This window comes from Mustela erminea, chromosome 6 (assembly GCF_009829155.1).
Source record: "Mustela erminea isolate mMusErm1 chromosome 6, mMusErm1.Pri, whole genome shotgun sequence".
Taxonomy (NCBI): Eukaryota; Metazoa; Chordata; class Mammalia; order Carnivora; family Mustelidae; genus Mustela; species Mustela erminea.
Window position 1 is genome coordinate 63,798,961 of NC_045619.1, and position 21,671 is coordinate 63,820,631.

General features: G+C 39.7%; 1 protein-coding gene across 4 annotated transcripts in view; it reads left to right on the forward strand.

Annotated features, from left to right (window-relative positions):
* Positions 1–21,671, forward strand: part of DENND5B (DENN domain containing 5B) — a 197,682-nt gene that overhangs the window by 161,978 nt on the left and 14,033 nt on the right. For all 4 annotated transcript variants that reach the window (XM_032347512.1, XM_032347514.1, XM_032347515.1 and 1 more), the window contains 4 exons: positions 13,163–13,291; positions 15,563–15,684; positions 18,942–19,087; positions 20,715–20,833. In XM_032347512.1, the coding sequence (XP_032203403.1) occupies positions 13,163–13,291; positions 15,563–15,684; positions 18,942–19,087; positions 20,715–20,833 (516 nt within the window). The remainder of the gene's footprint in view (positions 1–13,162; positions 13,292–15,562; positions 15,685–18,941; positions 19,088–20,714; positions 20,834–21,671) is intronic.

A 21,671-nucleotide genomic window follows, 5' to 3' on the forward strand; every position in this document is an offset into this window, starting at 1 on the left:
GTGTGTCTGTGTGTTTATATTTATTGTTTCTAACTTTGTTATATGTTTTCTATATACCACACGGACCATTCTTTTTATTTTATTATTTTTTTAAGATTTTATTTTTTGTTTGTGAGAGAGCGAGTGAGAAAGAGCATGAACAGAGGGGAGAGGGAGAAGCAGGATCCCCACAGAGCAAGGAGCCCAACACAGGCTCAACCACAGGACCCTGAAATCATGACCTGAGCCTAAGGCAGACACTTAACCAACTGAGCCACACAGGCACCCCAGACAATTCTTTTTAAACCATGAATTCATAGTGATATCTAGGATTCCAGTTCGATACCACAGGGACCATTCAAGCCTTCTTACTTGTTTTTTGGCTTTTTTTTGTTTTTTGGTTTTTGTTTTTTTATTTATTTGACAGAGACACCGTGAGAGGGAACATAAGCTGGGGGAGTGGGAGAGGGAGAAGCAGGTTTCCAAGCCTGGGAGCCCCAATGGGGAGCTTCATCCCAGAACCTTAGGATCATTACCTGAGCCAAAGAAAAATGCTTAAGGACTGAGCCACCCACGTGCCCCTAGCCTTCTTATTTGTAATTTCTTTCTCCCCTCATGAGAAACTTGGCTTTCATTATCTACGCTATATTTACTTATTTGTGCAATCCTAGTATATCCATAAGAATTTCAGAATTACTAACCTATAACCCTGTAAGAAGAAGAAACAAGTTTACTAAATAAGTATAGTGCGTGTATACTATTCTAGTTTTCTGTGTTTAGCTTTTCAGCATACAGTCAAAATACTGATTTCCAAAATTCAGATTTTTTTTTTCTCCTCTATCTTCAGCGTAGTTATATTACTCATTTGTAATACAGTTAGATTCATTTGTTAATCTGTATTCCATTTTTGTTCTCCTTATATTCTGGTTGTTTTTGTTTTTAATGTAGGTGCAGTAAAATTCATACTTTCTTAGTGTGTAGTTCTGTGCATTTTCACAAATGCACAGTCATGATACAGAATAGTTCCATTACCCCAGAATTCTCTGGTGCTACTTCTTGAGTCATTCCTTCCCCCCAGTTTCCTACCCCTGTCAATCACTGATATATTTCCAAGCTCTTTCCACCTAGAAGGCCTAAAAGTAGTTATGCCCTAAAATAGCAGTGAGTACATCTAGCACCCTTATACTGATTTCTAAATACCATCCTCCAATGAAAGGAATCAGGGATCCCCAGAGCAGTGACTGATTCCAGGACTGGGGAATGGAAAATACTGGATGAGCCTAGTGAATATTCAGTGTCAAAAAGTAAGAAAGTTCTCAGAAAGAAGGGCATCATATATTAAAGACACAGGAGCCAGCCTAAAAGAGCTCCCAGTGGCTAAAGCTGAAGCAGTTCGAGCAACATAATAACTAACAGTACTGGCACATATTCTGTAGAGTAAAATAAATATCCATGAGTCTATTATGATATAAAGAAGTAAGTGAAAAAAAAATAAGAGCAGCAGGATAGCTTTTATTTTTTTTAAGATTTTATTTATTTATTTATTTGACAGAGAGAGAGAGCGAGAGAGGGAATACAAGCAGGGGGAGTGGGAGAGGGAGAAGTAGGCTTCCCAAGGAGCCTGATTCCCAGGATACTGGGATCATGACCTGAGCCGAAGGCAGACATTTAACGACTGAGGCACCCAGGTGCCCCAGGATAGCTCTTTCATACAGAAACCTCCAATTAATAAATGTAGGAGAATGAAGTAGAAAAATTTATGGTTGAAAGCTTAAGGTGAAACCAGGATGTTTGCATAATCTCAAAGTATCTCTGCCAAGAATTTAATAATTAAAAGGAAAAAATAATCTTACAGTAGAGAAACCCAGCAGGCACCACCTTAACCAAGTGCTCAAGATTAACATCACTAGTAATAAGACATAACATCATGTACCCCCTGCTGTGATACACTGAAAACAGTATATCACTTCTGTAGTATTCTTGTCATAAATGTATAACTACAATCTAACCATAGGAATACATCAGAAATATCCAAACTGAGGAATAATCCACCTAATAATTGACTAATACTCTTCAAAAATGCCAATGTCATGAAAAATGGGGAAAGGCTAGGGAACTGTCATAGACTGGAGAAGACTAAAATGACAGCCAAATGCAGTTTGGGATCCTGGATTAGATCCTGGAAGAGAAAAAGGACATAAGGGGGGAAACTGGTGAAATCAGTCTATAGTTCAGTTAATAGTATTGTAGCAATATTCATGTCTTAGTTTGGTTACATGTAATGTTAGCATTAGGGGAAGCTGTGAATATGGGAACTCTCTGTACTGTTTTTACAACATTTTTGTGAGACTAATTATTTAAAAATGAAGCATAAACTCTATCTAGTGTGTGTGTTTCAACCAGGTCCTACAAAGGAGATGTATAGGGACCGTTTTTGATAGGCATAGATAGCATATCATGCTTGCTTTATTGTAATTCATCCTCCCTATAGGTAGTATGGTAATCTTAGAATAAAATCCAAATCCCTTGGGCTGCCTGTGTGGCTCAGCTATTGAAGCGCCTGATCTCAGGGTTCTGGGATGGAGCCCTGCATCAGGCTCTCTGCTCAGACGGGGGCCTGCTTCTCTCTCTCCCTTTGCCTCTTCCCCTCCTTGTGCTCGCTCGCTCGCTCACTCTCTCTCACAGTCTCTCAAATAAATAAAATCTTAAAAAAAAAAAAAAAAAAAGCACCCAACTCCAAATCCCTTGCCCTGGTTGGCAGAGCCTACTTGATTTGATAGTGATATCTTCTACCATCCTCCTTGCTTCCTGCCGTGGAGCTTTTTCTACCTATTCCCTTCACCTGATAGCTTTCCTCTGACACCTGCCCCAGAAAAATTTCCACAGGCCAACCTCCATCTTTTCATTTGCATCTTAGTTCAAATGTTGCTTCCTCCAAGAAGCCTCCCAGGTCACCTGTATAAAGCAGCCACCCAGGCACTCTCGTTCACACCCCTGTTTTAATCCTCTCCATAGCAGTTAGTTATTTGTTCTTCTCACACTGTTTGTAAACTTCATGAGAGAGGCAATCTATCTGTGAAAACTGTTGAATTGCTAGTAAGTGCTAATGGAGTCCAACACATAATTGGTGCTCAATTAATTGTTAAATGAAGGATTTGCCTATTTTAAACTCGGTGAGTATGCATGAGAGTGGGTTTGGCTGGGGTGGGGGGGGGCTTATCTAACATTTTTGCATATATCTTTATACCTTTACCTGATTCAACTGGCCAGACAACTATTCAGTTATTTTGGTTACAGTTTCAAAGCCTTAAAAAGGTAGTGATTGCTAAGATACTTTTTCCTAATTGATTTAAATTTTAGAATATAGAAGGAACTTAAGAAGTCCTATTGCGTATCTGCTTTTTACAGATAGGGAAGCTCAGGCCCAGGCTGGTTAAGTCTAAGACCATATCACTAATCCTTTTTTCAAGATTTTATTTATTTATTTATTTGACAGAGATAGCACAAGCAGGGGGAGCTGCAGGCAGAGGGAAAAGCTGATTCCCACACAAGGAGCCCCATGTGAGGCTCAATCCCAGGACCTTGGGATCATGACCTGAGCCAAAGACAGACGCTTAACCAACCGAGCCACCCTGGCATCCCGACCATATTGCCAATCAATAGCAAAAATGGAACTAGAACTAAGGTTTCCTGACCATAGGTCAGGTCTCTTTCTAACTAGATACAAGCTGTCAGCCTTTGTCAACATTGCAAGGAAAATAGCAGCTGTGACTAGACACAGATGTGCAGATAAGTCTGCACATCAGTTTAAATATAATTTAGTATAACCTGGACTAAATCTGTATTTGTTCAGGATATTCAATTGCAAAATTGATGTCATGTGACTTAACACATAAGGGTTACTTTGGCTTTCAATTTTCGTCTTCTAAAAAATCTGAAGACGACTTCCGAGTATCCTAAAGTGATGTTTTGACCAAATGATAGATGCTTTTAATAAAACTTGATTGGTTGGCAAGATGCCTGGCTGGCTCAGTAGAGCATTCAGCTCTTGATCTCGGGTCATGAGTTCAAGCCCCACATTGGGCATCGAGTTTACTTCAAAAAGAGAAAATTTGAGGGGCGCCTGAGTGGCTCAGTGGATTAAGCCTCTGCCTTCAGCTCAGGTCATGATCCCAGGGTCATGGGATCAAGCCCCGCATCGGGCTCTCTGCTCAGCAGAGCCTGCTTCCTCCTCTCTCTCTGCCTGCCTCTCTGCCTATTTGTGATCTCTGTCTGTCAAATACATAAATAAAATCTTTTAAAAAAAAAAGAAAAAGAAAGAATGAAAAAATTTGAAGCATGTGGGTGGCTCAGTCATTAAGCATCAGCCTTCAGCTTAGGCCCTGATGGGATCGAGCCCCGCATGGGGCTCCCTGCTCAGTGGCAAGCCTGCTTCTCCCTCTCCTACTCCCCTTGCTTGTGCTCTCTCTCTCTTGCTGTCTCTATCAAATAAATAAATAAAATCTTAAAATTTTGACTGATTGATTGCTTTTTAAGAAGTGTTTCATAAGGTAGAAAGGAGTTGTGAAGAAAAGACTTCTCAGGGTTTTCCCTAACATTTTATCATAAAAAATTTTAACCATACAACAAACTCAAAAGATGAACACGTTCTTATACCCATCACATAGATTCTGCCATCTGTCTCTGGATTTTTTTTTTTTTTAAGATTTATTTATGTGACAGAGAGAGCAAGCACACGTGTGAGCAGAGGAGCAGCAGAGGGAGACGAAGGCAAGCAGATTCCCCACTGAGCAGGGAGTCCCATGTGGGTCTTGATACCAGAACCCTGAGATCATGATCAGAGCTGAAATCAAGAGGCAGATGCTAAACTGACTGAGCCACCCACACTCACCTTTTAAAAAAAAACAAAGTAATATGATAAAAACAAAGTAAACCTTGCCATTTGCAACAATAAGGATGGAGCTAGAGAGTGTAATGCTAAACAAAACAGGGGAAGACAGATACCATAGGATTTCACTTCCATGTTGAATTTAAGAAACTAAACAGATGAACAAAGGGGGAAAAAAGAGACAAGCCAAAAAAACTAGACTCAACTGTGGAGAACAAACAGATGGTTACCAGAGGGGAGATGGGTGAGAGGATGGGTGAAATAGGTAAAGGAAGGTAAGAGGACACTGATCGTGATGAGCACTGAGAAATAGAATTGCTGAATCTCACTATATTGTACACCTGAAGTTAATACAATACTGTATGTGAATACTGGCATTAAAATTTTCTAAATTATTTAAGAAAAAATACCTATGTATTAATTTTATATATGTTTTATATATATATAAAACATAAAACTTACCATTAAGTGTATTCACATTGTTGTGGAACCCATCACCACTGTCAATCTCCAGAACTCTTTTGTCATCCCAAACTGAAACTCTTTGCCCATTGAACAGTAAATAATTCCCCATTCTCCCTCCTCTCCCAGCCCCTGGTACCCACTATTTAATTTTCTGCCTCTCTGAATTTGACTGTTCTAGGTACCTCATTTAAGAAGAACCATGCTGGGCGCCTGGGTGGCTCAGTGGGTTAAGCCGCTGCCTTCGGCTCAGGTCATGATCTCAGGGTCCTGGGATCGAGTCCCGCATCGGGCTCTCTGCTCAGCAGGGAGCCTGCTTCCTCCTCTCTCTCTCTCTGCCTACCTCTCTGCCTACTTGTGATCTCTCTCTGTCAAATAAATAAAATAAAATTAAAAATCTTTAAAAAAAAAATAAAAAAAAAAAAAAGAAGAACCATGCTTTTTGCATCTGGTTTGTTTCACGTGGTCTTTTTTTTTTTTTTTTAAAGATTTTATTTATTTATTTGACAGAGAGAGATCACAAGTAGGCAGAGAGGCAGGCAGAGAGAGAGAGAAGGAAACAGGCTCCCTGCTGAGCAGAGATCCCGATGCGGGACTCGATCCCAGGACCTTGAGATCATGACCTGAGCCAAAGGCAGTGGCTTAACCTACTGAGCCACCAGGCGCCCTGTTTCACATAGTCTTAACAGCTTTTGAAATGTTCATTATCAGATGTTTATAATGTTTACCCATGTGTAGCATGTGTCAGAATTTCCTTCCTTTTCTAGGTAAGAATTCCATCTTACATATACACATTTTGTTTATTCATTTATCTATCAGTAGACATTTGGGTTGTTTCCATCCTTTGGCTATTGTGAATACCATCGATGTGGGTATACATGTATATGTTCACGCCCTGCTTTGAGTTCTTTTGGGCAAGTACCCAGAAATGGAATTACTTGATCATATGGTAATTCCATGTTTAATTTCTTGAAGAACCACCATACTTTTTCCACAGTGGCTGTACCATTTTATATTCCTACCAGCAACGCACGAGGATTCCAGTTTCTCTACCTCCTCACCCGCACTTATTATTTTCTGGTTTTTTGACAGTAGCCATTCTGATGGGTATGACTTCCCAGTTTATTTTGACATAAAACCAGCACTCTTTTCGAGGTCTTCACAGTCCACATGAGGTTTATGAGCTCAGAAACCAAATAATTAGTAAACCAAAATGTAGACATTTACTTCAAAGACCTAAGGGAGCTGTAAAAATAATGGGCTGGAGTTCAGTCATTGTCAGCTCTGGTCACATCAAGGACCAAGTGAGGAGAGGATCACAGGAAGCCAGTCAAACCAAAACATTATTTCCCTAACCAGATAAATTGATACTCTTTCACCAATATGGATATTCTCCCGCCTGGAAGCTAGGTAAAGATCAGAAGACTGCTTGCTGTCTTCCGAAGCAGAGAGTTATCCTCATGTTCCTGGCACTGCCATCATCTCAGGAAGCCCTGAAGAAAACATTGCCTGTGGTTGTCTCTCCCTTTTCTCTGCTTCTATTCTGCCCCTTTATGCTGACATTTTTTTTTTTAAGATTTTATTTATTTATTTGACGGAGACACAGGGAGAGAGGGAACACAAGCAGGGGGAGAGGCAGAGGGAGAAGCAGGCTTCCTGCCAAGCAGGGAGCCCAATCCAGGGCTCGATCCCAGGACCCTGGGATCATGACCCAAGCTGAAGGCAGACACACAATGACTGAGCCACCCAGGGCCCCTTCAGTTGACATTTTATACATTATTGTTCTTAATCAAGATATATTTACTTCAAAGTTTTACTCTCAGTGGACAGGATTATTTTTACTCTCAGTGGACAGGTTCCCTGTTTTCAGGTTCTTTACAAGTGTTTCGTTTTAGTCCTTGATCATTATCTACATAGTTGATATAGATGCTTTTGCTTAAAGAAAAACACCCAAGTAATATTCTAAACCTTGATTTCTAGGGGTACCTGGGTGGTTCAGTCAGTTAATAAGGCCCTTCCTTTGGCTCAGGTCATGATCCCAGAGTTCTGGGACTGAGCCCCACGTCAGGGTCCCTGCTCAGCAGCGAGCCTGCTTTTTCCTATTCTCTCACTATCCCTGTCGCTGTCTCTGTCACTATTTCTGTCTCTATCAAATAAATAAAATCTTTTTTAAAAAATTAAAATAAACAAAAATAAACCTTGACTTTTTTCAGTCTAGACAGAGAAAAAGAAAGATCATGTAAGAAAAAACTTATTTTCTAAGATCAGTATACCTTTCTGAGTCCCCTGTTCTCTGTAGGGCACATGACTCTGTTAGTACCTCCTATCTTTCCAGGTTTATCTCTTGAGGCAAAAAGACATGGGCACTTTGAGTCCTCATAATTGTCAAGAGTCTTGACACCAGATTGCTTAGCTTTGAGTCCAGGACAGATATATCTAAAAGCTTTCCTCTTTGTCTTAGTATTGTAGACAACTCCCAAGACCTTGTAGAAGCCGAGTGTCACCAGTCTGTCAGTTGTAGAATGATTTTTTTGTTCCATAGAGAAAGGCTGGGTACAGTAAATAATGTACAAATTATCTACATTTAAAAGAGCTTATCATGGTGTTACCAATATTACCAGTTTCTTTCCAGAGTAGCCATGTACATGTCATCTGACTATTCAAACAGTCTTTTTACCAGTAATGTCTACTTATGTGCTTATGAGCATCTGGCTTTATTCTACACTAAAATTAAGTAGTTATGATTGATTTTATTACCCTAAGAAGAAATATTTTGAGGAATTTTTATGGCTGTACAGAATATGAACTTAAATCAGCTACCCCTTAATTTCTCTAATAAATAATACCAGGTTTGAATGAATGAATAAAACTGGGTTTTGTTAATGATACATATTGTGAGGTAAGCACTGGTTTTGGATTCAGGAAATGTGGATTCAAATTTAGAGGTACTGCCATTCCTAAAAATCATTTGATTTTAGGGAACACAAGCCCATTCAAACCAACTTCAGTAAAAAGGGATGGATTTGTTAGAGATAAAGGTGAGGGTATCTTTCAGAATCCAAGAACAGAAACAACTGCTAACAGTCTTGTCACAGATTACTCTCACTGTCTCACTGGAAGCATATCATTGCTGTTTCTCCTTTCACATCTGCTCTTCTTCCCCTACCCTTCCCTTGCCTCCCTTCCCCTTTCTTTCTGTTTCATTGTGTACATGCTTGACTGCCCAAGCCCTGGCTTTAACATTGTTTCTTAATTTTAGCATTCAAAAACAACTAACACAATTTTCTTCTAGTATACTAATTCCTAGTTTCTGATCTAGTGAGCTCAGTTTAGATCAGACACATTCCTATTTGGTCCATTGTAGCTGAAGGATTGGGATTATGGGGCCATAGGTCATGGTGGTAAGTAGAGTTGTGTGTTCTGGGTTTGTGGAAGGGGAGATTCTCTAAAAGTGTGAGTGTGCGGGAAAAGTAATTGGTAGAAAATGGATGATATCTCTAGAATAATATTATCTCTGTGACCTTAAATGGATCACTTAGTCTCAGTTACTCTGTTTTCTCATTCTTACAGTGAAATAATGATGATATGGGGCGCCTGGGTGGCTCAGTTGGTTAGGCGACTGCCTTTGGCTCAGGTCATTATCTCAGGGTCCTGGGATCAAGCCCTGCATTGGGCTCCCTGCCCTGTGGGTAGCCTGCTTCTCCCTCTCCCACTCCTCCTGCTTATGTTCCCTCTCCTGCTGTCTCTGTCTCTGTCAAATAAATAAAATATTTAAAGAAAAAAAACTTAATTAGAAAGTTTTGTAGAAGCATTAGAAATAAATCAGGTAAATAAGTTATTTAAGCCATGCCATATATGCTTTTCTGTGAATTAACAGGTTCTGTTTTGGAAGTAATACTTATGTAATATTATGCTGAATTCCATTCTAGTTATCTATAATAAATTATTCCAGTTAAAAGCAGATTTAAATGGTACAGCTACACAGAAGATTTTAGATAGATTTGGATTACAGTTAAATAACATATAAAAATTGTTTTAAAGCATAAAGTTAGATAGAGATTTACAAAGCAACAGAGTTTTTGTTGTTGTTGTTGTTAAGATTTTATTTATTTGACAGAGAGAGACCACAAGTAGTTAGAGACACAGGCAGAGAGAGAGAGGAGGCAGCAGGCTCCCTGCCAAGCAGAGAGCCCGATGCGGGGATCGATCCCAGGACCCTGAGATCATGACCTGAGCCGAAGGCAGTGGCTTAACCCACTGAGCCACCCAGGCGCCCAGCAACAGAGTTTTTGAGCTCCTGTTATGTGCTAGCCCCTATAGGGTACCAAGAAGGCTGCCAGGCTGCTGAGGAATAGTGGGCTCCTTTTCCCAGATAGCTTTTACAGCTGAGAAAAATGTATACCAAGAGAGAATGACAAAAGTAATAAGCAGTACAAGGCAAATTCAGATTAGACTATAGGATTTTGTAAATTGAAGAGGTCATGGGAGGCTGTCGTGGTCATGGAAAGGTATCTAGAAGAAGCTGAGATCTCAGACACAAATAGAATTAAATAGGGAAACGAGAAGAAAGTACTTCAAGTAATGGAATGCAAAGTCTTATGAGTTAGCTGTCTAGAATGGAATTTTTTTCAATAGGAAGATAGGTTGAGACTGAGGGGTAGTAAGTCTTAAATGTGAGCCTGCACAGTTCGGACTGTATCCTGTGAGTTTTTGAAAGTTCTGGAACAAAGGAATTATATTAAGGAGCCAGTATTTTTTTTTTAAAGATTTTATTTATTTATTTGACAGAGATCACAAGAAGGCAGAGAGATAGGCAGAGAGAGAGGAGGAAGCAAGCTCCCCGCAGAGCAGAGAGCCTGATGTGGGGCTTGATCCCAGGACCCCAAGATCTTCACCTGAGCCGAAGGTGGACTTGAGGAAAAGAGTCAGGAGTCCTCATTTCCCAACTCCTAACCCTCTTTCCAAAAAAAGCCTAGTGTAAATAATTCTATGGTGGGAATGCTGATTGCTACCTAAAATAGACTGCACATTATGTATTCCAGTTCTTCTCATTTTCCTTAAACATAGATTGTTTTATCAAATTATAATTATTTTTCACTTTGTCATTCTTACCTACTGTGTCTCCAGATAACTTGCTTAAGGCCAACATAAAATTTATTTCAGTAGGTCTTACTGTTTCGTGTTTTTTGTTTGTTTGGTTGGTTGGTTTTTTGTGTGGACTTTTTTTGTTTGTTTTTGTTCTTGTTTTTTTTTTTTTTTTTTTTTTTTTTTTTTTTTTTTTTTTTAGATAGAGACAGTAAGGGGAGGGGTGAGGGAGGAGGGACAGATGGGGAGAGAGAATCCTAAGCAGGCTCCACACCCAGCGTGGAGCCAACACAGGGCTCCATCTCAGGACCCTGAGATCATGATCTGAGCCGAAATCAAGAGTCAGATGCTCAATCAATTGAGCAGCCTGTGTACCTGATTTTACTTTATAGAGTAGAAAGAATACTGAGGAAAGGATTATACAACATAAGTGCTTATCAGACTTAGTGTAGATTCATTTTCAGTAAATACACTTTGAATCAACTTGGTATTCCTCAGTTATGTGAGCTCTGACTTGGCACTGCACTCACAGGGTACCTTATAAATACTGCTGAACTCTAAGTGGTAAATGCCTGAGCATTTTCCCTCTGTTGCTTTTACTCAGCTGTGTCATCATTGGAGAAATGACAGCAGGGTAGAGGAAGAGCCAGTGCCGCTTCATAGGCTCATGCTAGGGGTGCCAGATTGGGTTGTCAAGTGTCCCCCCACTACCAGCACCATCCGTAAGAACCGCTTGCCTGGCAACAGCTTTTGCCATTCGTGACCTTGTATACTGGTATGAGCCCTTAAAGATAAATCAGTGTATCATAAATCTGAAAAAATTCTGAGAAATGAGTTGAGGTAGGATAAGCCCTACAAAAATGGCCACAGAATTTTCTTTTAATACCTCATTCTGACTTGTTTTTAAGCTACCTCATCAATGTGTCTGTGTAATGTGATATAATGCTTTGCATCTTGTTATTAAGAGTCTTTGATCACATATAAGCACTGAGGCTTGAAGGTCTAAACCTTCAGATCCAGGGATTAAGAGAGGAAGGGAAGGAGAAAGGGAGAAAAGGAAAGGATAAAAGAGGGGCATCTAGCTGACTTGGTTGGTGAGGTGTGTGACTCTTCATCTCAGGGTTATGAGTTTGAGTCCCATGTTGGGTGTAGAGACTACTTAAAAATTAAATATTTTTAAAAAGAGAATATGTGTATATTTTATGGGGAGGATATTCCTTATTCTTAATTCTTAAAATCAATAGAGAAAAGGGTTTGTTGTAATACTTAATTACAACTAGGATGAGTCATTCTGGATGTTAAAAAAAAAAAAAAATCAGAGGAAGGGATGGTGGGTCACAATCACAAAAAGACTTTCTTGACCCATTATAGTTGCTTTAAAATTACCCTGCCCCTTAGGCTAGCCTTTCCTGCCCAATTCTTCTTCCCTTTTAGGAGGAAAATCATTGAGGAAGATAAACTCAGGGGAGCCTACGTGGATCAATTGGTTAAGTGTCTGCCTTTGGCTTAGGTCATGATCCCCAGGTCCTGTGGTTGAACCGCACGTCAGGCTCTCTGCTCCATGGAGAGTGTGCTTCTCCCTCCCTCTGCCTGCCTCTCCCCCTGCTTATGCTCGATTGCTCACTCTCTTTCAGGTAAATAAATAAAATCTCCTTTATTTTAAGATTTTACTTATTTGAGAGAGAGTGGCAGAGAGAGCACAAGGAGGGTGGGCAGAGGGAGAGGGAGAAGCAGGCTCCCCACTGAGCAGAGAGCCTGACATCCTAGGACCCTGGGATCATGACCCAAACCGAAGGCAGCCACTTAACCAACTGAGCTGCCCAGGTACCCCAGTAAGTAAAATCTTTAGGAAAAAAAAAAAATAAGATAAACTCAGTCTTTCTGGGTATAGCATTGACTTTTACACAGAATATTAATCTATACATGTAACATTCAGTTGGGGTTTGACCAAACAATTTCTTTTGTGGCCGCACAATTTTCAAAGTCTTTTAAAAGCTTAAGAATTTTGAATTTATAAGTTAAAAAAAAAAAGGTGTCTTAAAGTGCCATGGAAAGTAGATTTCATATTTTCCATATGTTGTCCAGAAACTACTTTTTTTTTTTTTTTTTAAAGATTTTATTTATTTATCAGAGAGAGGGAGAGAGCGAGCACAGGCAGACAGAATGGCAGGCAGAGGCAGAGGGAGAAGCAGGCTCCCCGCTGAGCAAGGAGCCCGATGTGGGACTCGATCCCAGGACGCTGGGATCATGACCTGAGCCGAAGGCAGCTGCTTAACCAACTGAGCCACCCAGGCGTCCCCAGAAACTACTTGAAAAACAATTCAGTGGATTAAAGTTGTGACAGATAGTCAAACTAGACCAATTAATTTGAATAAAAACTTCAATATTCAACATGGATTATTACTTTTATTTTCTTGATGGTCAAGAATAACCAGGTTACAGGTAACCATGAGGGTGAAACAAGAACATAATAAAATCTGAAAGAAGAAAGGAGTGTTAACTGCTTTATCTGAGGGCATTGCCCATGTGCATGTGTTGTAGTGGTGATTCTGATGTGGGGCTGAATTCATTATTCAGATGGAATCTTTGAGCAGTTTAATCAACTTAAAGTGTGTATCACCCGTTCACACTTTTGCTAAGTATGAAAGAAATATTCTGTGCAAAGGTGCTGTAATGCGTTAGTTCTTTTCCAGCTCAAGGTTATTCTTAGGATCTATATCTTTACTGTTTGTTGCTCCTGTTCTGTAGGCATATTCAGAACATGAGTGAGATCAAGACAGACGTCGGACGAGCTCGGGCATGGATAAGACTATCTCTAGAAAAGAAGCTCTTGTCCCAGCATCTGAAGCAGTTGCTCTCCAACCAGCCACTCACCAAGTAAGAGACAGCCTCTTAGAGATTTCTGCTTCTGTGACCTGTGTCTGCAAAACAGAGTGCATAAGCTGGCAGACTGACTTCTTCAGCACAAATTGCTGATTCCTGTGCATGCGTGTTCTTCCTTTCTAACTGGCATGTGCTTTGGAAACTCCATGGTTTAACATAGTATTTGATTTTACCTGGGAGGACACACACCAGGCTTGACAGCCAAAGGCCAGATTGCTCTGTTCTCAACCAGAAAAAAACCTAACTAGTTCTCACAGGCTGACAGTAACATCCAAAAGATAGGTTGAATTTATGTAAACCTTATATTGTAAAGATCACAACAAAACCTGAAGTAGCAAAAAAAAAAAAGTCCACATTAAGAGGTTTCTTCTGAGAGTCTTGGCGAATGCTTACATTCAATCGTTTAGAGCCAGGAAAGCAATCAGTTGCATGTTACTTAATTGTTAACTGTTTACATAGGTCTCCCTTTACTCCCTCAGGAAACCCTCTTAGTTAAAATGCATCATCTGCATAATATATATGTTAGAGCTAATTTGAAGCCTGAGGACTTAGGTCTCTAGAGCAAAGCTACACAAAAAACAAAGTTCTCAGACTTGACCTTGCATTGAAATCTCATCATGATAACAATTCTTTTTATAGTTTTGTATTTGTACACATCATCACTGGGCTGCTTACTCCCCCCATCCCCAGACCCCGGAGCATTTAAGATGAGTAGGTTTGATAAAGAATACAAAGTTAGATACAGGCTGTGAACCTAGTCTTGTTCTCTGAAACTAGTTACTCCCCTTACCCATCCCTGCCCATTATAAATCATTCATGTCTACTATGTCCAAAGTACATAAAGTGCTATGTAAAGGTTGTGTGCCTTGGGGTGACTGGCTGGCTTAGTAAGTAGAGCCATGCAACTCTTGATATCAGGGTCATGGGTTCAAGCCCCACATGTGGTGCAGAGTTTTATAAATACATACTTGTATATAGTTGCACACCTGGGTGTTAGTAGAGCATGAAACTCTTGATCTTGGGTCATAAGTTCAAGCCCCATGTTGGGTGTACAGGTACTTGAAAAAGAAGAAAATCCCACTATATAACGGTAAATACCAAGTATTTTGCATGTTTTCTTCTGTACTTTCTTCTATGCATGCTCTCTTAGTTAAGATTATACTGTATTCACAATTCAGTGTCCTTTTTTTTTAAGATTTTATTTATTTATTTGACAGAAGGAGAAAGATCACAAGTAGGTAGAGAGAGTGGGGGAAGTAGGCTCCCCACTAAGCAGAGAGGCTCAATACAGTGCTTGATCCCAGGACGCTGAGATCATGACCTGGGCTGGAGGCAGAGGCTTAACCCACTGAGCCACCCAGGCGCCCCTTCAGTATCATTTTTTTAAGATTTTATTTTTAAGTAATCTCTGCACCCAACCTAGGGCTCAGACTCACAACCCCAATAGTCAAGAGTTACATGGTCTTCTCACTGAGCCAGCCAGGAGCCCCGGTATCATCCTTTTTTTTAGCTTGGTGTGTTATAAACATTTCACTGTAAGAGTTTAAGCTCAGAAGACTGAATGCCTTTGTTCATATACTGCCTTTACTATTTACTATTTGAATGACTTTGGACAAGATATTTTTTTTGTATGTCTGTTTTCCTAATTTATAAAATGAGAATGCCAGTAGACTTACTTCAAAGGGTAACCATGAGGATTAATATATTAATATAATACACTTGGAAAAGTGCTTTAATGTATGTGCTTAATTAAAATTACTTATTTTTAGTAGTAGTTTTGTTTTTGTTGTTAAAACACTTTAGGGGCGCCTGGGTGGTTCATGGGTTAAGCAGCTGCCTTCAGCTCAGGTCATGATCCCACGGTCCTGGATTGAGTCCCATATGGGGCTCCCTGCTCAGCAGAGAACCTTATTCTCCCTCTCGCTCTGCCTGCCACTCTGCCTACTTGTGCACTCTCACTCTCTCTCTGTCAAATAAATAAGTAAAATCTTAAAAAAAAAATTTTATAAACTTTATTTTCAATGCTCAGACAGTATTCCAGTGTATGCATATACCATGATACATTTTTCCTTTTACAAATAACATTTTAGTGGACATCTGTGAGTAAGCCTTGCCTGTAATTCATATTATACTCTTAGGACTGAGTCCCAAAAGTAAAACAAATGCATTTGACTTTGACTAAATGAATGTGTTTATTTTTAGTACAAGACATAATGAAAAGCATGAAAAATAAACTTATTTTGTGCTTGTCTTACCCATTCCTAGGAAGCTTTATAAGCGTTATGCTTTTCTACGCTGTGAAGAAGAAAGAGAGCAGTTTCTTTACCATCTTCTTTCCCTCAATGCAGTTGACTACTTCTGCTTCACCAGTGTGTTCACCACTATCAGTAAGTCTGGAGAATTGGCTAATAAGTGAAGAGTTGCTCAGGCGACTAATGGAATAAGAGTTTATATTTTTACAAGTGACATATATGACAGTACAGTGAAATGGACTGTTTGTGAGGCAGGCCCCAGACCTCTATTTAGGAATGAAGCTTGTGCCCCAGCAGCTGGGACTGCTTTGGGAAGGCAGTCCTCAGCTGCCAGCCTCTGTGGGGAGTGCCTCACCAGAACAAACTACCTTCCCCTTCCCAACCCTCCCAAGATGATCCCTCCTTAGCAGGGCCAGCCAGCATCCTAGGACTATCATAGGGCTGTTCTAGAACTTAACTGTGGCATCAGCTGAGGACTTCACTGCACTGTATCACAGTTCAGCTTCTCTCAGCCACATGGTGATCCCAGGAGCAACATCTTGCATGCTGACTTCTGACTTCATCTGCTTTCCAGGAACCCCAGTCTACAGTAGGAAATGGGCTGGAGGTTAAAAAGGAATGTTTGATTAGGGGCCCCTGACTGGCTCAGTCTGTGGAGCATGCAATTCTTGATCTCAGGGTCATGAGTTCAAGCCCCATGTTGGGCCTAAAGCTTACTTCAAAAAAAAAAGTTTTATTAAACAAATCATCCAGTATCTTACATAAAACACATAAAATTTTAAAAATCAGCATACCATAATAAATGTATGGAACTGTGAACATCATTAAACTTTGATGATTCAGAAAGACTTTAAGACCTTACGGAATAATGTAGGATTGTAGAAGGAGGAAATGCTGATTGGAGATGTGTTTTTGATGGAAAGTCAAATTATCGCATTTATTCACTAGTACTAATTCTTAGGTGCAGTGGCTCCCCTTACCCACTTTGGAGAATTTTTACTTGTATCAGAAATTGTGTTTAGCTGCAAGAATCAGAAACTTGGAAAACAGTGCTTTAAACAAATAGGTGGTTTCATATTTCTTATATAATGAGAAGTTTAAAAATAGCCTATGGTATGTTCAGGGACCCAGAGTCTTTGTCCTTCTCTTCTAGACAGTCCTCAGTTTGTGCTAATCATCTCATGGTCATAAGATGGCTGTTCTCATTCCACCTTCTAGCAGGGAAGAAGGAAGGAGTGCCAAGGAGTAAGGGGCAGAACCTGTGCTAGAAAAACGGGATTTTCTAAGAAATCCCAATAAATATAACATGTCACTGGCTAAAAATTAGTAGGTTTTGGCTTTCTAGTCTCTGATAGAAGCAGACAAGGAAACATTGAGCTGAACTGGGTATTGGGCCAACCAGTAGTATCTGCCAATTATCCATTAGTATCTAAACTATCAGTTTAAAGATTTTATTCATTTATTTAACAGAGAGAGAGAGATTATAAGTAGCCGGAGAGGCAGGCAAAGAGAGAGGGGAAAGCAGGCTTCTTGCTGAGCAGAAGGCCTGATGCGGGGCTTGATCCCAGGACCCTGAGATCACGAAAAGAGCCGAAGGCAGAGTCCCAACCCACTGAGCCACCCAAGCACCCCAAAACTATCAGTCAGTTTAGTACATTACTGCCGGTGTAAGAAGCTAAGATGTTAGGGGTGCCCAGGTGGCTTAGTGGGTTAAGCGCCCAACTCGATTTCAGCTCAGGTTATGACCTCAGGGTTGTGACCTCAAGCCCTGTGTTGGGCTCCCCACCCAGTGGGGAGTCTGCTTGAGATATTCTCTCCCTCTCCCTCTGCCCTTCCCTTACCATCCCCCCGCTTTCTCTCAAATAATAAATAAATAAATCTTTTTTTAAAATAGAGCCTAAGATGTTATGTACAGTCTTAAAAGAAGTAGCCCAGGTAGTTAGGACTCCTAAGATCCTACTTGTGTCTATAGATTCCATGTAAGTAACTCTGAAGAATTGAGATCTTCATGAAAGAAATAATTTTAGGTTTAATAATATTACTCCTTTTTATACTTGATGTAATCACAGTTGTGCATCTGACCCTAAACCCTTTTTTTTTTTGTAGCTTTTCTAATCCTCTCAGTGAAAGGACTGAGAGAAGCCTCTGGCACCTAAAATAAAGTCTTGTACTAACCTCTTCTGCTTTCCGTTTCAAAACCCATTTGATTCTTATGATTACTAAACCATGAAAGTATGGCTTTTTCTCTGACATTTTCCTTTCCTTCAGCCAAAATGAAAAGACCAAAAGGGAGGTTATTCACCTAACATAAAGAAAGTCATTTATGTAAAATTAGGGAAATGAACCGTTAATCCCATTCAGTTTCCTTATCTAAGAGTGCATTGAACCATGATCTCATTTTCTGAGGCTATATCTGGGCACCTTGTCCAATAAATGTGTATCATCGTATGTGTAGATCTTTCAAGGAGGACTTCTGAGACCCTTTCTTTTGACTAAAGGAGCAGAAATTCCAAGGATACAAAAAAAAATTGATTCTACCCTGCTTTAAAAAAAAAACAAACAAGTATGACTCTGAGGGATAAAATTACGCCCGTGTTTGAACCATCCCCATTTTTAAAAGAGAATGGAGGGAGTGCAATGTCTTTATTGTGCCACCCTGTTTGAGCAAAAGACAGTGATAGTACAGTGACATCTAGTGGTGTGCCTTCTAAAGAGCCTTAGGGCTCTTTAGAGGAAAAGGAAAAAGTTGCACACAGATTGCTTTGTACATCTTAATTCTTCCCCAGGGCTCCTCTTGTACCTGAGTGGCCTCAATAGCTTTCCAAATTGTGGTTTATACACTTTATTATATCCAGAATGGTACTGTTTATTACTCTTGGCTTTGCATAACGAGCTGTACAGTTGGGATGGGAACATTCTGAAACATTGCCTTGAGGAAATTAGCAATAAGGCAGTAGTGTCCAAGAAGCAATTCACCCCCTTTTACATATGAACCCACATCAGGAACCATGTTCCCTAGTATACTTGATTTTAGAACAAAATTTAAAACATTAAAGCAATGAAAATTTGTATAGGAGTCAGTTCTGGTATTAATGTCTGGGATTGCTTTTTGTGAATGTAGAGGTTGCATATGTCACCATGGTGATACTCTGCATGTCGTGCATACCTGGTGATAAATATGCCATGGAAACCGTCACAAGCTTGGACTTGTGATTTATAAACTGGGCCTCATTTATAGACTGGAAGAGGTAATCTCATCTTCTGTGTAAGCACATCTTGAAAGATCATAACAAGCAAACTGTCTGTGCAAGCCAACAAAGTCATTACTATATATTTCCCTTATTATCAGGAGGATTTTATTGTGATTTTTAATTTCAACATTGTTCTTCCAGTGATTCCATATAGGTCTGTGATCATCCCCATCAAAAAGCTGAGCAATGCGATCATCACATCGAACCCTTGGATCTGTGTGTCAGGAGAGCTAGGAGACACGGGAGTAATGCAGATTCCCAAAAACCTCCTTGAAATGACTTTTGAGGTAGGTTCAGGTAATACCTTTCTTAGCAGAAAATGTCATACATAGTTCTACACAAGGATTCCGGTTTTACTTCTTCATGTGTCCTCAAATCAAATAATACAAAGGAGTACTCAAGCATGCAGGATCATTTTTGTGAGTATACACCTAAAGTTGTCTTAAACACAGTTATTTGTTTTATATTTTTATTGCTATAATTTTAGTTATTAAGCTCTATTTTTCTACTTGTAATGGAATACTTTGGGGCTTTGCTAGGTTCTATTCCATGATTGCTGGTGCTTTGCACAGAAGTGGGCAAGTAGGGAACATTCAAGTAAATGCTTTTCCCACAGTGTTTCTCTTTCTTACTGTAAAATGCTCTCTGCCACCTGAACAGAGGGACAGGAGAGCTGACACCCAGGCTTATGGCTTGTAAACCACATGGTGACATTTGTAGAGTGATCTATAAAAATATTTTTTGATATTGTAGTCAGTTTTCAGGTCTCACCTGCTGAAATTCTTCAGCAGGTGAGACCTGCTGTAATTCTTCAGCAGGTGAGACCTGCTGTCTCACCCCTGTCTTTGAGCCCCCCTGCAGGCTGATCCTGGAATGTAGGAGGAAGACAAACTCCTGCTCTTGTTTCAGGAGAGAAGTAGTACTGACTGAGTATCCTGTTTCCATGTTCCTTGGGGTCAAGGAATAGCAGTTTCCACTTAGTCATAACACACCCAAGAGCCCCTTTTAGCCCTCTTTATCTAAAATAGACTCACTATACACAAAAGATTAAAATGCTTGGGTTTTCTTTGACTAGCAAGTATGAAACATAAACTCTATTATAAGTTCCATCATTACTGTTTCCAGACTCTCTCATTTCTGCTTACTTCTTTCCATCTTTCCTGCCACAGCTAATTCAAGACACCATGCTCCCTCATGTGAATGACTGTGATGTCTTCTCACCTTGATACAAAGTCAAGGGCTTTAAGAATTCATAGCTGTGATGTTCCTAACCATATATAGTCATTTGGGGGTTCTGTGATATTTTGCCAGAATTTAAAACTCAGAATTTAATTGACATTTATTTTTACTATTCCTTTTATTGCTTTCTTTTGTATTTGTCCACTGATGGCCAGGAAGGATATTGATAACTGTATTTTTTTTTTTATGATAGCTTCAAAGGCTTCTAGTAGGTGAGATTTCAGGTCAGTTCTGCCTTGGCATTTTATTAGAAACAGAAAAACAGCTATGTCAGTGATTATTTATTTATTTATTTATTTTCCTGGCTTCACTGTAACTGAATCTAAATAGCATCCTTTTGCCACTTCTTGAAATTATTCTCTCCATAAAGGCGCAAATTCTGGGTTCCCCAGTTAGAAATAACTTTTCCTTTTCCAGTGTTTTTATAATACTTGTTTACATCTCTAGCACCTTATATAGTCCCCTCATTTGATGGTTACTGTTCATATGTGTCCTAGCTCATTAGATGGGATATATTGGATGTGAATATATTTCTCTACTACAAAGCAGAGCACATTATGCAGGATGAGTCTTCTGCAGTTGTTAAATTAGATGAAACCAAAGTGCCACCACTAAAACTAAGCAGTAGTGGGAGTGGGATCAAGCTCTGAATAACCTGTGGTCCTGTCCCTCCAGTGCCAGAACTTGGGGAAGCTGACCACAGTTCAGATTGGTCACGATAACTCAGGACTATTAGCCAAATGGCTAGTGGATTGTGTCATGGTCAGAAATGAGATCACAGGACATACATACAGGTAAGTAAATGTCCTTGGTAGTTCAGAATTCTTTCTTTGAGATTTTTTAGACAAGAAAAGGTTTAAGAATTGCTTCCTTCTGGGGTGCCTATCTGGCTCAGTCGGAAGAGTGTGTGACTCCTGATCTCAGGGTACTGATTTTGGGCCCCATGTTGGATGTAGAGATTACTAAAACAAACTTTAAAAAAAGAATTATTTTCTTTCTAAAGCTTTCTCACTGCCTTCTGAATCTTAGTTTAGGTTGTTGTGTTGTTTAGTCTTACTTTTTTTTTTTTTTTTTTTAATATTTTCTACATATTTGAGAGAGTGAGAGCAGAGTCAAGAGACAACAAGAGTGGAGGGAGTAGCTGCAGGGGAAGAAGGAGAAGCAGGCCCCCTGCTGAGCAGGGAGTTTGGGGGTGGGTACCTGACCCCAGGACTCTGGAATCATGACCTGAGCTGAAAGCAGACACTTAACTGACTGAGCCACCTAGGTGCCCCTTAGTTTTACCTTTTATGTAATACAAAATTGCCCCCAGAAAACCTCTAAAAAATTATTTGTGTGTGCTATCAATGCGTAGTCCGCAAGTGTTAGAAAATATATAACTCTGTTTAAAAAAAAAAAAATTAAAAAGGGCAGCTTGAAGTAATTAATTTAGTAGGAGGAAAGGATCTTTTGGACTCTACTGATTAGAGCTGGTACTCCTCTTTGGAAACACTGTTTTTCTTTTCTCCTATAACTCAACTTCCATATTAGCTTCTAGTTTGAAAATATTCTTGTCAGAACTAACCACAGTATTTTAATATAGGTGAGGTATAAGAAAAGAGTGAACCAATTTAATTTGTTTGAATGTGGTAA